This window comes from Antechinus flavipes, chromosome 2, assembly GCF_016432865.1.
Source record: "Antechinus flavipes isolate AdamAnt ecotype Samford, QLD, Australia chromosome 2, AdamAnt_v2, whole genome shotgun sequence".
NCBI classification, from domain to species: domain Eukaryota; kingdom Metazoa; phylum Chordata; class Mammalia; order Dasyuromorphia; family Dasyuridae; genus Antechinus; species Antechinus flavipes.
Genome location: NC_067399.1, coordinates 347513459 through 347530102, shown reverse-complemented (window position 1 = coordinate 347530102; position 16644 = coordinate 347513459). Strand labels below are relative to the sequence as shown.

Below are 16644 nucleotides of genomic sequence, written 5' to 3'. Positions count from 1 at the left end.
ATGTTCTGTGTGATTTGTCTGTTTTATTGGTTGGAAAAAATTTTAAGAACAACGTTGCAACTGTGCTTAATAAAATGGAGCTCCACGTTTGTCTGTGTGTGTCTGTGTTAAAAGGTAGCAAGCTTGTAAGAGATAAGGTTTCAGCCTCTGTGTTGCAGGTTTAGAGAATATCAAGAAGTTTGAAAAATCTTTCTCTCTCCCTCTCTCTGTCTCTGGCTGACTACAGCAGCCTGTGAGACAGAGGGAGAAAGGGGAGAGAAAGGAAGAAAGAAAAAAAAAAGGAAATGAAAAAATAGATTGAAAGGGATTTGGAATTTCGGAAAGTTAAAATATGTATATAGAAGACCAGTGTGCTAACATTAAAGGAAAGAAGTTTGAATGGAATATCTAGACATTCTCTATGAAGGCAGAGAAAAGCACTAAATGGGCTTGGAAGTTCACAGAAACCCCTTTGGATTCTGAAATGGGAAAAGGTGAAACAAACTTCTCTCTGGGGGTGGAGGTCCTGGAAACAGCCCCTAGTCTGTTTTTGCTGATTTAAAAGCTTTGTTAAGTTTTAAGAACAATGATTAAGAAATTTGGGAATTGGTTGTTTGAAAATTTGCTTGTGATTTTAAAACTTTTAACCTGTTGTACTAATTTGTAAGTAAGGAAAAGCCTACTAGAGTAAAGAGCAATAAAATTCAAGCTTAGCCTGGCCTGGGCAATAAAAAGCTCTGGAGATAAGATGCTAATAGCTGTTAGAAGAAATGTGGTAGGAAAAAAAAAAGAAAAAAAACTTTTAAAAACAACTGTATTAGTTTGATTCAGTTTGTTACCATCTGAAATATATTGAGTTATTTGTTAACATAAGTTATACTTTAAAACCAGCTCTGCTGGACATGTGTGGGTTTTTGGAGGTTTGGGCTATTCACTATAGTGTGAATCTTACAGGTTTTTGAAGGGAAAAGGAAAGAGGAATGCAGGTGATTTAGGAAGGACTGATTTGTAGGGAAATTAGAGGTTTGCATGGTTTTAGGAAGGTGAAAAAAAGACTTTTGGGAGTAGGTGAAGAGGTGGGGGGGAGGAAGCCATCCACCTCCACTGTCTTCTGCTACTTTACAGTAGCATTAGGAGCATCTGATAGGAAAGTTCTTTAAGGAGATTGTTCAAATATGTAGCCAGGGAGAAAGAGAAAGTTGGAAATGGGTAGATTTGGGAAGAAACCTGATGTTGGGAAACTGATGGACTAAATCTTGAAAAGTATCCCCATGTAGAAAATCGAGTGGGGAACCTGAGGGAAGTTTTTTCTAGGGGGCAGGAGTGGGGGAAGGGTGGCCATGTGGAATCCTCTCCTCCCCTCACCCCTCTAGAGTGTGTTACTGCCGTTTTTTTTCTTATCTGATTACGGCCAGTGCAGCAAACTTTGATTTTTTTAAAGGGCATGCTTACTTTTAGGTTAATTGATTGAATATTTGGGTTTTTTTTTGATACATAAAGGTTTTCTTGGTTAAGAGATATGGTCATAAATGTGATCCATACATTGGTACAATATTTCTAAGAGTTTAATTGCTATGTTAAAAAAAAACCTTCTTGAATTCTTTTATGTGGAATTGGGTCTTTTGTATAAGTTTAAATTGATTGTATTGGGTCATCCTGAGGTTATTTAAAGGGCCTCTGAACATAATAGTTTTTTCTTTGTCCTTTTGAAGATGTTTCTGTTATGGACAATATGCAGTTTGGGATGTTTTTCTATGTATTGGGTATTTTAAAAGCGAAATGATTTGTATGTATAATGTTCACTTATGTAACATCTACCCAGATATGATAATTGTTCTAAGTTGTGAACTTACTGAGATGAAATTTCTTTCTGTTATTACTACAAGGTTATGATAAATCTTTGTTTAGGAGTTATCAGAATTTTGATTAATGACATCTGTTATTGGAGGTAAAAGTTTTTAGGCTTAGAGTTAATTAGTTAATGCTATTTGGGAGTTCTAAAGCTCCACCCTCTGACAGTTACTGGGACAATTGATAAGCAGTTAAAACTCAACTGCTTATGTTATGTTATAGTTATGTTCTTGCATTTTTCCTTTTGTAACTGATCTCTCTGATCAGAGCAATGGTCAATAGAAACTGTTAATGCAATTCAGTTATGTTATGCCTTGCTATTTTCAGTTTGGTTATATGTAATCATTGTATCCTAAATGCTTGGGCAACTGAGTATTTCGCCTGGTCATCTGTCTGTTACTGGATATTGGTGTTTTGTTTCTTTAAGGTTTCTACATGATAAGAGGACAATTAACAGGGGTCTGTGAGACCTCACTGATGTTGCAACTTGGGACTGCACCCGTTTGCCTGTCCTGTAAAGCAAACTCGTCTCTTCACATAGGAAACTGCTGGCCAATTTATTTTGGCCTCCTCATATTTGCAGCAGTCTGGTGAACTGGGTCTTTCTATCTGAGACTGATCTAATCTTTGTGTGTTAGATTTGTGTTTTTGTTCTAGATTTTGGTCAAATTACAGATATTGGCTTGCTTCTGGAACCTGGATCAGCTTTGATCAGCTTTGATTGTCAGCATGATGCACCCATTCTGCAAGGAATAAGCCTCCCATTACTTCACAGCCTGAAGCAGCAGTTTTTTTTGGATGAGAGCCATGGACTGGACCATGCATCGAGCATACTTTGGACTGATATGAGGGACTTTGGGAATGGTTGATGACTGATTGTTAAACCTTGCCTGGACCATCTATTACTGTGTGTTTAAGATTTGGGATGGAATTTGTTAAAAACTCTGATTATTGCTGTTATGTTTGAGGGCTTTTTAGGAAATGCTACTGTACTAGTCTGTTATGTATAGGGATTTTGATTCACTCTTGGGATTTATATGGGCAATGGTCATTTGATAATTCCTTTCCGCGAAAAAAAAAAAAAAAAAAAAAAAAAAGGGAGGCAGAGATAGAACATTGAGGAAACTGGTATATTTTTTTCAAAATACCAAAAAGAATGGGAACCCCTAGCTCCTATTTTGTCTTAGGCATTTCTGTCTCACCCCCTATCTCACTAGTTCAGATTGAATTTGGATGCTTTAGTTTTAGAATCCCTTATTTTGTTAAAAGTGCCCTGGCAGACTCAGTTTTGGGGATTATTTTTTTAGAAAAGTTTTAGAAATCAGACACCTGTTGTGACACTGGCAATCACTCTGATCTATTTTTCCATTCCTGTAACCCCAGTTCATTAAGTATTTCAGCATTTCAAAGGACCTTGAAGTTTGGCATGAGGCACCTAAAAAGTTTGCAGTTTGCCTGCCTTGATGGTCTAACTGTGCATAATCTGCTCAGAAATTTATATTCTAATAGCAGCCCTGCCTGTTTCTCTGGGTGGGTACGGGTGGAGCTACTACAGCCTCACCCTTCTCCCCTGGAGAGATCTGCCCCTCTGAATGGGCTTGAGCTTTTGGTCCTGCTGATCTGTAAGCAGAGACAGTTAAGTGCACAAATGACCACAGATCTAACTGTCCATCTCAAACTGGATTCTCTGGCTGAGATGGTGCTCCAGAACTGTAGAGGACCTGACATGCTTGCAACAAGGGAGCCTTTGTACAGCTGTTAACTCTGGGGTTATCAGAGAGAGACTTGCTCTTGCCATATGAGTCCTTACATTTTTCTAGTTTTATTTTTGGCTCATTTGCTTTACATAAAGTGGGTCAAAAACCTCCTGGGTATCTAGAGGAAGGTGCTAAGATTCAAAGGTTTGAATATTTAGGAAAGAGAGTGTGGAATGTTATGCCACAGTTCTCTTTAACTGTCCTGACTCAGTTTCCTTGTACAAGTTTCCCTTGTCTCAGTCTTCCTAATTACTCCCCTAAGCTGTAAATCTCCCTCTGGTCCATGAAGGCTGAGGACCAATTAGTCTAAGGTTATAAATTGTTAGCCCAAACAAGATAAACAAGAGAGTAGACCTCCTGATTATCTTCTGTCCTTGAAAAGTTACAACATCCCTCTAAAATATTCCAAGATATTTCACTAACATCTTTATCTCTGGGTATTCAGACATCCTGTCTCTGGGTTCCTTTTTGATTCATAGCCTTTTCCAGCTGGCTCTTTCCCTCTTCTTTGTCTCTAAAAGGTATATAAAGGTTAGAGATTCTCCATTCATTGCTGGAGAATGGCGGCTGGCGGTGGATGCTGGACGCTGGATTCTTTGAGATGATAGTCTCCTCCAGACCCGGGACCAACATGAATTCCTTGGTCCCAGTATATCTTTATCTCTGTCTGACTGGATAATTTGAGACGAGAGTCCTGTCCAGTCAATCTTACTCTCCCATTAATAAAATATTAAAAACTCTCTAATCTCTCTCCTGCCTCAGTTTCTCTGGCATTACAATACAGAAATGACTTATTTTTATCACAGAAAAAAAAAAAAGGAACAAAGCTTATTCTGAGCAGAGACCACCACCCTTTGCAATTAACCCAAGTGTTCTTCACAAAGGATTCTGAATTTTAAAATTAATTTTAAAAAATTTATAGTTTCATACTACATTGCCCAAAAAGTTAACTCCTGGGAAGAGCCAAAAGTCATTTTTAAAAATCCACCAAAGTCAGTGTTTTGAGCTTTTAGATAAGCTATAAAGCTCAAAGATAGCCTTTTAGATAATTTTAGAAGGATTATTGTGATTTAATCATGAAAACATGAAACCCCAAAGAAAAGGGTGAGAGTCAAGTCCTAGAAAGCTGGAAGGCATTTTCCCAAGCAAACACTATTAGAAAATGTTGGGTAGCCAGGTGTGCCAAATAAAATTTAATTTTTCAAATCTATAACGTACTGGCATAGTATTTGGTAAATAGCAGGCAGAGTAATTGATTGTTAGTAACAGAATACTCTTTTGATGTATTAGAATTTCCAGGTAGCGCACTGATTCTATAGGAAAATATCTTCAATTTCAAAGTGGCACAGTAGATAAAAGAAATAAATTTGAAGTTAGGAAAACCTGAGCTCAAATTTAGGCTTCAAATTCAAACCCAGTGTTCAATACTAACATGTAACAAACTCTCAGTCTGTTTCTGTTCTAAAACTGGGGGTGAAAACAGTATCCCTCAGTGTTACTGTGAAGATCAAATGAAATAACACATAAATCTAAAAGCACCGGTAAATACCAGGGGCCAAAAGTGTGAAGTGACATCTGCTAAATTATTGAGCCAAGTATGTCTGTTCTTCACCTCCAAGAACAAGTGGAACCTATACTCAATTTGGGGTGCCATCTTTAGTGAAGGCAATACACAAACTGGAATAGTACCTGTTTTTAGGGAATAAGGAGATCTTCAGGATGAGGTTTGGATTACTGTTTTGGTTTCCTTGCCTTCGAGGAATAAAACGTCCAAATTTTAATTTAATTCTTTTTATTCAGGCACAGTCAATCTGACCTAGTGTTGCTGATTTCCAGGGGAGCAAGAAAAGGAAAAACAGGAATGCAAAACAGTTCTTTATCTTAATTACTATTTACTTAATCCTTGAAATTCTATTCTTTTAAAACCTTATTATGAGGGTTGTTTTTTAATTGGATTTTAAGGTCCACAAGTGTTACATTGCATTCAAATTCTGAATCTAAGTCCCTGAATTGAATTTCTGAATTATTCTAGAATAATACCTACATCAGAAAAGTAGGGTTTAGACTCGCTAGGTGTTCTAAATTGGGGGACAAAGAACTGTAATAGTGCTTATAGTGGGTGAACTGCAACAATGGCTCTAAAACTGTTAGTAAAGAGTAAAGTGAACGAAAAGAATTCAGGAAAAACCTATAAAATAATTTAGCTAAGTGACTAACCCTCTTGAGCATAAGAAAAGGAATTTCTTTCAAGGAATAAAGTTTATCCTATAAATGAGAAAGATATTGAAATGAATTTTTTTGACTTTTCAAATTACTCCAAGAAATGAGGAAGAAGTCAGTTATTGCTAAGGCTTGGGCTCTTTTAAGATGCCATATTTTCTTTTGTCTAAGGGACTACAAGAAGGCAAGTCCTATCTCAGGGCAAATATCTTAGCAAAGATTTGGAGAAGAAATGGAGGAGAAATAAGGATGTACACTACTCTACAGGTATATAAAACCTGTCTTCCCATGTGTGTTTATATGTTGATTTTAAGTGACTAGTTAATGAACTAACTGGAAGGAGGACAAAGAAAAAATAAATGGTACAAGATTTTGTCCTTAGGCAAAGGTATATAGTGAAAGAAAGGAAAACAATCAGGGATCTATAGATCAAAAAGAGAACAAAAGAAGAATTGAAAGGAAAAAGAAAAGGAATAAAAACTGGTCCTTGGAGATTCCCTTAAAAAAAAAAATACACACACACACACACACACACACACACACACACACACACACATTCTTTTTAAACAAAAAACAATTTAGGCTTAATGAGAGTCAGTGTTTCAGGGCAATGAGTTCCTAACAGATTCTCTTAGTAGCTGAATAGGAGGACTAAGATGAAAGAAAGCAGAAAAAGTTCCATGTAGGACTCCCTTGACTTACAAAAAATTAGTATTCAGAGACAGGCCATGAAAGAGAACTAACACAATTAACATTAGTTCCAAATAGGCAGAATTAGAAAACCTCTTAGCAGTTGGGAAATACCAGGAAAACAAGTAAATGGTTCATATGGCCTTCCTATTCATTCCAGAAAGGGGAAATAGGTAATATGGCTCTCTCTGATAAAGTCAAGCCCTGTAGAAACTCACAATACTATGAAACTATTAGTAAAGAAGTCTCAGGAAAGCTCGCAGGAAAAATTCACACCACATTTTTTACTTGCTATTTATTACTAAAACAGAAGATTATTTGCCAATTTAATACTATGTTGAAAATGTGAACAGAAACAAAAAAAAAGGAGTTTGCAATGTTGGATATAAAGCTTGAGTGATTTGCCTTCTCATGGACATTCGTTAACTAAATGACTATGATTCTTATGTCCCCTTATTTGTGAATATTTCATTATTTACAATCCCCTTCAGAAATAAAGTCATTGTGCAGAGGATAATGAACCACTCTCTGGAATTTGTTTATTCATGGAAATGGCCACACAAAGTCAGAACCTAACTACTTGAATTGTGTAGCTTCACCAGTACCCACCTCTAAATCTTCACCTTCAGTAGACACTATTCACAAACTGAGTAAACCTCCTAAAGCATAACTGAACAGTACGTTTAGTGGCTCTGTATTGCCTCCTAAGTATAATTTTGTTTTTAAAACATTCCATAATCTGCCTCCAATTTATCCTGTCTAACTTTTCACAGTTCCTTCATATGCTTGATACTTTGTCCCAGCTGACGCTGTTTTCATACTATTCTCCCATGCCCTCTGCACTTGTTTACTCATTTTTAGAATGGACTTTCCATTTTCCCCTATGTATTGAAGATTTCCTTCTTTTTCTGGATTGTATAACCCAAGTGCTATCTCTACTTTAAAATCATCTTTGACACTAACTTAGAAATAATCATCTTTTTCAAATTAGGCTACAGAGCACACTTAATTCTCCTTTGTGACAATTATTTCTGAATTTATCCTCCTTATAACTGTAATATTGTTAGAATCTCCCTGAAAACATATCTTTGTAACCATTCTCTCTTAGTATTGTATTTTGTACAAGAGACATTTGATGAGTTTTGCTAAATTGATGTGAAGCAAGTGAATCTTGACTTTGGCTACCAGCTTTTTCCTTTCACAAATAAAGAAGGTGTTATAATATGTGATTCCCCAGGGTTCTCTACTGCTGTGATTTCATGATTCTAGATGATACTCAATATACATACATAACTACAACCTATCTTTGATATTTATAACCAATCCAAAATCTTTCTTCTCAGCTCTAGTTCCAACTGCCCAAAGGATATCTTACTAACAGCTAAAATTCTGCACCTACCAAAATTGAAACTTTCTCCCCAACAATAACTTCCTATTTGTCAGTGGAATCAAAATCCTTCCTGATAATGTCAGCGAAATGTTTAAAAGTCTTTTTTAATCTTCCTATCTAAGATTACAGAACAGATAAGGGAACAAGAATTTATTAAGTGTTTATATGTGCCAGGTGCTGTGCTAAGAATTTTAAAGATATAACAAGATTAAATGAAATAAACGTAAAGTCACTGCCATTAAGGATTTTAAGATGGCAGAGTAAATCAGAAAACTTTTGGCTCTCCAAATTTCCTCCACATTAAAAATGCCTGAACATTGTCGCCTCAGAAGGAATATAGAACAGTAGAAATTCTTTTAAAAGTTATGGTAAAGCAGTTGTTCTCCTACAACAACTTAAAAAGACCCCAGGAGAGACCTGACCTCCAAAGTCAGAGGTTCAGTCAGAGTTAAGTGCAAACTCGCTCATACTGACTGCAGAATCAACAAGTCTCAACCCCCAGCTAGTCTGGAAGGCAGCCTCAGCCTTAAAAACATTCATTTCACCAAAAGTGTGGGAATCTGACTAATAGGAGAGGATTGAAGAATCTTCCACTGTGAAGGGATGCTGAGCACGGCTGTACATCCCCTGCAGCTGAGGGGGAAAAGATAATACACATCTGTGCTCTACAGGCACTTGCAGGAAAGACTAATCCCTAACTTTAGTTCCAGGACAGAGAGGTCAGCAGTAGTTTGCAGTCACCAGGGTCCACAAGAAGAAAGAACATTTACAGGACAGTGTGGCTAGGGGTCCTAGCCCTGGCTTAGGAATGGAGAGGACAGCCCTGAGGCACATTTCAGAAAACATTAAAAATTTAGGCCCAGAGAATTGGAGCACCATTCCCCATACCTCAGAACTAGAACTTGATTACACTAATAAGTGCTAAAAACAAATAAAAATGTGTAAGCAAAGAAGAAAGAACCCAATCATAGACAGATACTATGGGAAAGGAAAGATCTATGTTCATATCCAAGGAAAGATAATAAAGCCAAAAAAAAAAAAAAAGCCAGTTCCTTTCCAATAAGAAATGACAAATGATCCCAAGCACAACAAGACTTCTTGGAAGAATTTTAAAAGGACTTTAAAAATCAATTAAGAGAGATTGAGAGAAAATGAGGGGAGAAAAATAAGAGCAATCCAAGAAAATCAAAAAATTATTAAAAAAAGTTAACTGGAAGTAGAGAATCAAAAACTTAAAGAAAAAAATACTTGAAAACCAGAATTGGGCATAAGCTAATGTTATCAGATTCCAAGAGTCATAAAAAAAAAAAAATCAAAAGAATGAAAAAACAGAAGAGAAAGTAAGCATTTTATTAGAAAAACAATTGATCTGGAGAACAGTTGAGGAGAAATAATGTAAAAATAGTTGGACTACCTGAAAATTACGATTAAAAAAAAAAAAAGAATCAATCCAATATTATAAGAAATTATCAAGAAAAAGTACTAGAACAAGAAGGGAAAAGAAGAAAAGAACTTACACAAATGTCATAGCCAAATTTAAACACTTCCAGATTAAAGATATATTATAAATAACAAGAAAAAAGAAAACCCTTAATTATCATAGAGCTACAATAAGGTTTAAACCTAGCAGTTACTATATTGAAGGACCATCAATCTTATAATACTGTATTTCATGGAGTAAAAGAGCTAGAGTTAAAGCCAAAGGTAACTTGCCCAGCAAAATTAATTTAATTCTGAATGGAAAAGAAGAAGAATACTTAATCAACCGAAAGACTTTTAGGTATTTGTGACAAAAACAGCACAACTTAAGGGAAAATTCAACATAACAAACCAGAGAAACATATGATAAACATATCATTTATTTGTAAGAAACTCAAAGAGGTCAAATTGCTTACTTCCTATATGTGAAAATATTATCAATACTCTTGTAACTCGTCATTATTTGGGTAGTTTGAGAAACTTTGCATAATGGAGTAATACTTTAAAAAAATACAACTGTGCAAGAAGACAAGTCATAAAAGGGAAAAAAATGATACATTAGAAACTAGTAAGGAGTGCTGAAACCTCACTCTCATTGAGAATGGATTAAAGAGAAAACAACATATATTTCTAGAAGAGTATAAAAGTCTTCTAAATTCAAAAAGGAAGGAAGAAAGATTGGGCAAAGGGAGATGATAAAGGAGAGATTCTTGGAGGGGTGGGTAGGTAAAGTAGTAGAAAGGCAAGGTGGTAGATAGAAGTAAAGCAGAGGAGTGAAGTGGGACAGGAATAAAGTAAGAAGAATAATTATAGAAAAAAGGAAGGAGGAAAATATAGAATAAGTAATAATAGAATGTGAATGGATGAATTTACCAATAAAATGGAAACTGAAAACAAATTTAAAATTTGAATTCAACAGTATATTCTCTCAGGAAATGCTATAAAAATGAGATATACATAAAGATAAAATAAAGTATGGGAATAGAATTTACGTATGTAAAAAAAAAAAAGTAGAGATAGTAATATGAGACAAAGCTCTGCCTAGATGGAAATAGGGCCAATTGAGTGCAGAGTGTTACTATTTCACTAATTTATTACTCACATCAAATTTACCTTCTTAAAAGGCCTCTACTAACTCCCTTGAACTTTTCTAATCTTACCTTCCCTTACTATTTGAATAGGAAATCTAATTTAGTTCAAAATCTATGTCTACTATACCTACAATATAGTCCTTCCTATAAGATATTCTTCTTTCTGTCTTCTCTTCAGATCTTGCCCTCACTATTCTAGTCAACTTTGATCTCCCCATGAAGCTATCTTAAGCTAAGATGTTTAAAATAGTTAGACAGTATAAAATACCTAAGTGTCTACTTGCCAAAATAGATACAGGAATTATAGGAACATAAACATAGGATACTTTTTATATAAAGTCGGATCTAAATAACTGAAATTATATTTATTATTATTATAGGGAAAACCAATATTTATTATTAAAGGTAAGACCAATATGATTAAAAAAAAAACCCAACACTTTTAACCTAACTAATCTATTTATTTAATGTCATCTCAATTAAATTACTAAAAAATTATCTGAGTTAGAAAAAGTAATACCAAAGCTCAAATGGAAGAATAAAAAGTCAGGAACGTCAAAGAAACCTTGGGAAAAAATGTAAAAGAAGCAGATTCAGTAGTATCAGTCCTTTCATTACATGAAGAAAGCATTGTTGAAATATAAAATGGATAATTTTGATTATTTTATATTAACATTTTCTTCTATTAATAAAAACTATGCAGCTAAGATTAGAAGGCATACAGAAAATTAGGTGAAAAACCTTCATAATCTCTCATATAGGATGCAACTGGGTTGGAATATTGCTGTGGTGTTGGAAATAATGAGCTGGTTGACTTAGAAAAATAATGGGAGGACTTGGATATGATAATATCCACATTCAGAGAAACAGATGACAAGTGGAAATAAGCATAATAGCCTTGTGTGTGAGCATGTGTATATGCATGTATATACACTGATATCTATAAACACACACACACACAACACACATACACACATACAACACACAAGCATATATCCGTGCTTAATTGTAGCCTACAAGAAGCAAAGAAAAACTGGCTTTGAAAACAATGTGTAGTATTTCTTATACAGATTCTCTTGAAATGAACATTTGTTGTTTTATACTAAATTCTCTCATATTCTGCTTATACATGGCAATTTTTTTCTTTTTCTTATTTTATATTTAAAATAAAAATTTTGTCAAAAAAAAACAACAAAATAACAACAACAACAAAAAAAAAAACAACCTTATTGTCATTGCCACTGATGAAAATCACATTTATTTCTAAAGTTGAATCATATGATAGTACCAAAGACTTTAGTGTTAAGAACTTTTTTCAGGGCATTTAATAATTACAGAAACTAGGTATCTGGAGAGGCAGTTGCCCAGTCTCACATATTGTTTCCCTAAAAGATAGCTGTGAGACCTCAGATTAAAATAGGACCAAAGGTTTAGAGAGTATACTGCAACTGCCAAGGTTCTTGCTTACTCCTTTGTCAGAGGCATATATACAAGGGCTAGCATTGACAACAAAGATGGCAGGCTCATTCTCTGCCACGGTTGTTCCCCTTTATGATGCCTTCATGGAGCAGCTTTGCCTAGATGGAAGTTAGGCCAATTGAATGCAGTGTTACTATTTCACTAATTTGTTATTACTCCTATCAAATTTACTTTCTTAAAAGGCTTCTACTAACTCCCTTGAACTTTTCTAATCTTACCTTCCCTTACTATTTGAACAGGAAATCTAATTTAGTTCAAAATCTATGTCTATATCCCTACAATATAGTCCCTCTTCCTATAAGATATTCTTCTTTCTCTCATCCCTTCAGATCTTGACCTCAATATTCTAATCAACTTTGATCTCCCCATGAAGCTATATAAACTATTTTGTGATCTGCTCTGAACTACTGTTGGAACTTAAGCATTCTGACATAAAATGTGATATGGCCTCATTGTTGTTATTAGTCATTCAGTCTTTGTGATCCTGTGGGCCATACTGTGCAAGGATTTTTCTTGTCAGGGATACTGGAGTGTTTTGCAATTTCTTTCTCCAGTGGATCAAGGCAAATAGAGGTTAAGTGACTTGCTCAGGATCACACAGCTATTAAGTGTCTAAAAATGGATCTGAATTCAGGTCTTTCTGACTTCAGGCCCATCACTCTATCCACTGAGCTACCTAAATGCCTTATATCCTCACACAAACGCCTTTAGTTACAGTCAACCTTTAATCCCAACACCCTTCATTTTACAAGTCTCAATTTACAGATGGGGAAAGTTGCTCAAGTTCACATTGATTAAGTAGCCAATCTAAGAACAGAACCCAAATCTTTACTCTTTGACCATTATTCTTTCCACTATTTCCTTTTTGTTGGTTTTTTGGCAAGACAACTGAGTTAAGTGACTTGCTCAGGATCACACAGCTAGCAAGTGTTAAGTGAAACAGGTCCTCCTCCTGATTCAGGAACAGTGCTCTATACATTGCACCATCTAACTGCCCCTTTTCCACTATTTCTTGCATGTGAGTCTTATATCTCCAATTATCTATGATGCTTAAAGCAGTGAACAAAATTTTTTTTTGTATGTCAGTACTGAAGATACAATAGGTGCTCAATATTTATTGACAAATATGCTAATATTAAAACCATCAGCTTGGAGGGTGGGAGGAAGAGATAAGAAAGAAAGAGAATCAAATAAATAATTACAAAGCTATCAATTAATAGAGTGCTTATATTAATTTTGACACTTAAGGTTGACACCTAAAAAGATATCTAAAACAATTCAAACCTTCAAGGATTTATAAAATGACTAAACTAAAAATAGAATGCAGTATATGTTATGCACAATGAACAATACAAAAAGTAGGGCAGGATTCAAAGGAAGGAAAAATTTATATAGGTTAGAGTTTCCGAGTCTTAAGTAAAAATGATAATGAACATTCTAGGTCAGAAAAAGCCATGACAAGTGTCAGACACAGATGCCATATATTTCTTTTTAATAATGGTATTTTATTATGACAAGGGATTGAGTCAGGAATTGTTTAAGTTCAAAAAGAACAAAAAACTACTAAATAATGTTAAGAAAAATAAGAAGATCTATGCTAGGAACAATAAAAAAATCAAATAAGAACAAAATTGCTCAAAGTAAATGGATTACAAAATAAATAATAATACATTTCCAACAAGGGAGAACTATAAGGAGGGTTGGGGACAGGGGGAGGGGGGGAGGTAAAGTACTAACAAGAAAATGAAATGTAAGTAAATGAAGATAATAAGATGTCTCCTTAAGGCCAGTTAATGTATCTAGATTACAGAAACAAGGCAAAGTAGATAGTTTATAAATTGCTTTAATAAATAAAGACTACTGATTTAACAATTAACATTATAAGCAAAGCAGATGCAAATATTGGTGAACCTAAGGGTTTATTCAGAGTGTCAACCTAAGTCCCAATATACTGATGTCATTAATATTCCAAAATCTCAGAGGTAACTTGCAAGCAGCATGGCACAGTGGCCAGAATGCTAAACTTAAAAAGAGTCAAGCAGATGAGGGATTGATATTCAACCTCAGGTAGTTAAGTTTCCATTTATAAAATGATGATACCATTTAAGTTCAAATAAGTTAATGTATGTTAAATATTTTACAAACCTAAAAAATAAATATCAATTATTATTAGTAATCACAACAAGCCTAAAAACCCCAGGACAAAATAAATCAGTATCACATTACCTTATTGAGCTCCTCTATTCTTCTTATCAAGTATGGGTTACTTGAAGAATTTTCAAAGTAGACATAATCTGAAAATGTTTACAAAAGAAAATGTCAAACACACACACATACACACAAAAATCCCATGTACTCAGTAAAACCTCCCTCCAGTTTTCCTCAAATCAAATAAATTATAGGTTTTTCTTTTCTTTCTTTCTTTCTTTTTTTTTTTTTTTTTTTTGCTGAGGCAATTGGGAATTAAGTGACCTGCCCAGGATCATACAGCTAGGAAGTATTAAGTGTCTGAGACTAAATTTGAACTCAGGAACTCCTGATTTCAGGGCTGGTGCTCTATCTACTGTGCCAACTAGCTACCCTCAATTGTAAGTTTTGTTTAATTTAACTATTCCAAACCAAATATCAGAATTCAGGACTTCATAAAATTTCAAGCTTCCCCAAGTTATAGCCAATCTCCATCTACCCCAAACTCTTGCTAACAGTTGCTGTCTTTCACAGAATCCTCTATTAAATAATTATAGAAAGGCTTGGTTTAAATCATTAATGCTTTTCTTGGAGCTAATACTCAGAAATAGAGAATGAGGTATAACAATATTGGGAAGTCAGATGGAAGGCCAAAAGGAACACAGCAGTAATATTCAGAGGAGGCTTCATGTGGGACTCCTGGTCCTAAGGATAAGACAAAGTAATGGAAACAAATGGTTCTGCTATTTCCATGGTACTATTTAGGGGCACCAAATTATGAGAAGATGGCTACAGCATGTGAAAACCAAGCCTATATTGGATTGCAAGATAACATGGAAGTAAGCAGAGAAGCAGCAGAGTTGAAAGTGGAAAGGCATAGTCTAGTGGTGATAACCATACATTTTAAACTTAATTTGCTTAAATGGAGATGAACAATGTGATAAATGTAATAATCATATATGCTTTTGTAGGTCTTTTGTTGAGGATTCTTTTGATCTAAAGTTCATATACAGAAAGGACTGAAATTGGGAAAGAAATCAGTGATGAAGCTAGTTTGGTACTATTTGAATAGAACCATCTTAATTTATTACCAATATCCCTTCCTTGTAAAAGAGAACAAATTTACTACTGGATATACCTCTATAAATTCATGATGTGATAATTTCCATCTGGATTTACCAATATCAACCATACTGCTCCCACTCCAAAGGAGGCGGCAGCCAAGTCCAATAGATGTTATCCCCTCCTTGCCCACAAACTTATCACCACATAGGTAATTTCTCCCACTACCAACGTCTTATAGACAATGCAACTAAGATTATTGGCATACGAATTTATCTTAACCTTTCACCCTTTCTCCCATCAATTACTATCCCTGGGACTAGCAAACTCCCACTATCTGCTAATCTCCCCCTATCAATATTACATAGTAGTTAAGCAACTAGAAGTCAACTATTCTTATTCTTCCATCTCCTTTTTTCCTTCTCATGACAATTCTTCTCAAATCAAATCATCTTAATCTTGCCAAAATTTTCTATTGTATTCAACAACTAACAAATTGTTCTTCATTTTGGAAATCTCTTCTTGCATTACATCCTCCTACTTGCAGTCATAAAGTTCTAGTTTCCTCCAAAAATATATATTGACTATAATGTCCATCATTAGCTATATATTCTCTGATTCCTCATCCCCACTCTACTTTAACATATGTTAAGGAAGGACTCTAAATACTCCTTGATACTTTTGGACTCAACCTCTGCTGCATATTAGTAATAGCCTCACTTCCCAGTTTAATAATCTGTTCAACTCCCACAACCTACTCCTCTCCACTCGACCTTAGCTCTGAGAAATGATTATTTCTCTCTTGTATTAAATAACTAATTACTGTACTGAAACTAAGGTTTTTCTCCTTTTCTATTCATCCAGAAAACAAGCAGTATGGGAAATCTGTCTAAAAGACTTACTCAAGATGCTTGAGATTTAGTCAAAGAAAGTAAAGGAAATTCTAAGTTTGGACTAATGAGTGCATTCCTGCACATTGTGTTCCCCTAGACAGAGAGGTCTGGCAAAAAGTGAGTCCTCCCTTTGGTCAAAAAAGTCATTTGAAAATAGATGTCTCTTTTAAGAAGATTTAAGTGATCCAAGTCACATACTCCAAGACTCTCATTGTAAAATAGTCCAGCCTCTCACTGTAATATTCATTTTCTCTTTGTTAATCAATTAGAGTTGTTTGCCACCCTCAGGAATACCTGCTTTCCCAAAGGCATTATAAACTATGAGCCCATAAATGGTCTTTGGTCTAAGAGAGAGATACCCAAATGACTAACCCTTAATTAAAATGTTGGCATTATTAACAAAACAATTAATTCCGGAAATTATCTCTTGAAACTTTCCAAATGCCACAGTCAGAACCTTGACCTTCACCACAAATGTTCAAATGATATGTTCATAAACTCCAAAACTCCTTCATTCGATTATTAATACTTATGAATTTCATATTTCCCCTAACCCAGTTATTCTC

The 16644-nt window shown here is 34.9% G+C and overlaps 1 protein-coding gene across 5 annotated transcripts in view; it reads right to left on the bottom strand.

The window, feature by feature from the left end:
• The window catches only part of MTA1 (metastasis associated 1), a 255336-nt gene that overhangs the window by 170163 nt on the left and 68529 nt on the right, over nucleotides 1-16644 (bottom strand). For all 5 annotated transcript variants that reach the window (XR_007950699.1, XM_051977993.1, XM_051977995.1 and 2 more), the window contains exon 2: nucleotides 14163-14230. Coding sequence is in view for 4 of the 5 variants with exons in the window: in XM_051977993.1 (XP_051833953.1) it covers nucleotides 14163-14230 (68 nt within the window). In the remaining variant the exon portion in view is untranslated. The remainder of the gene's footprint in view (nucleotides 1-14162; nucleotides 14231-16644) is intronic.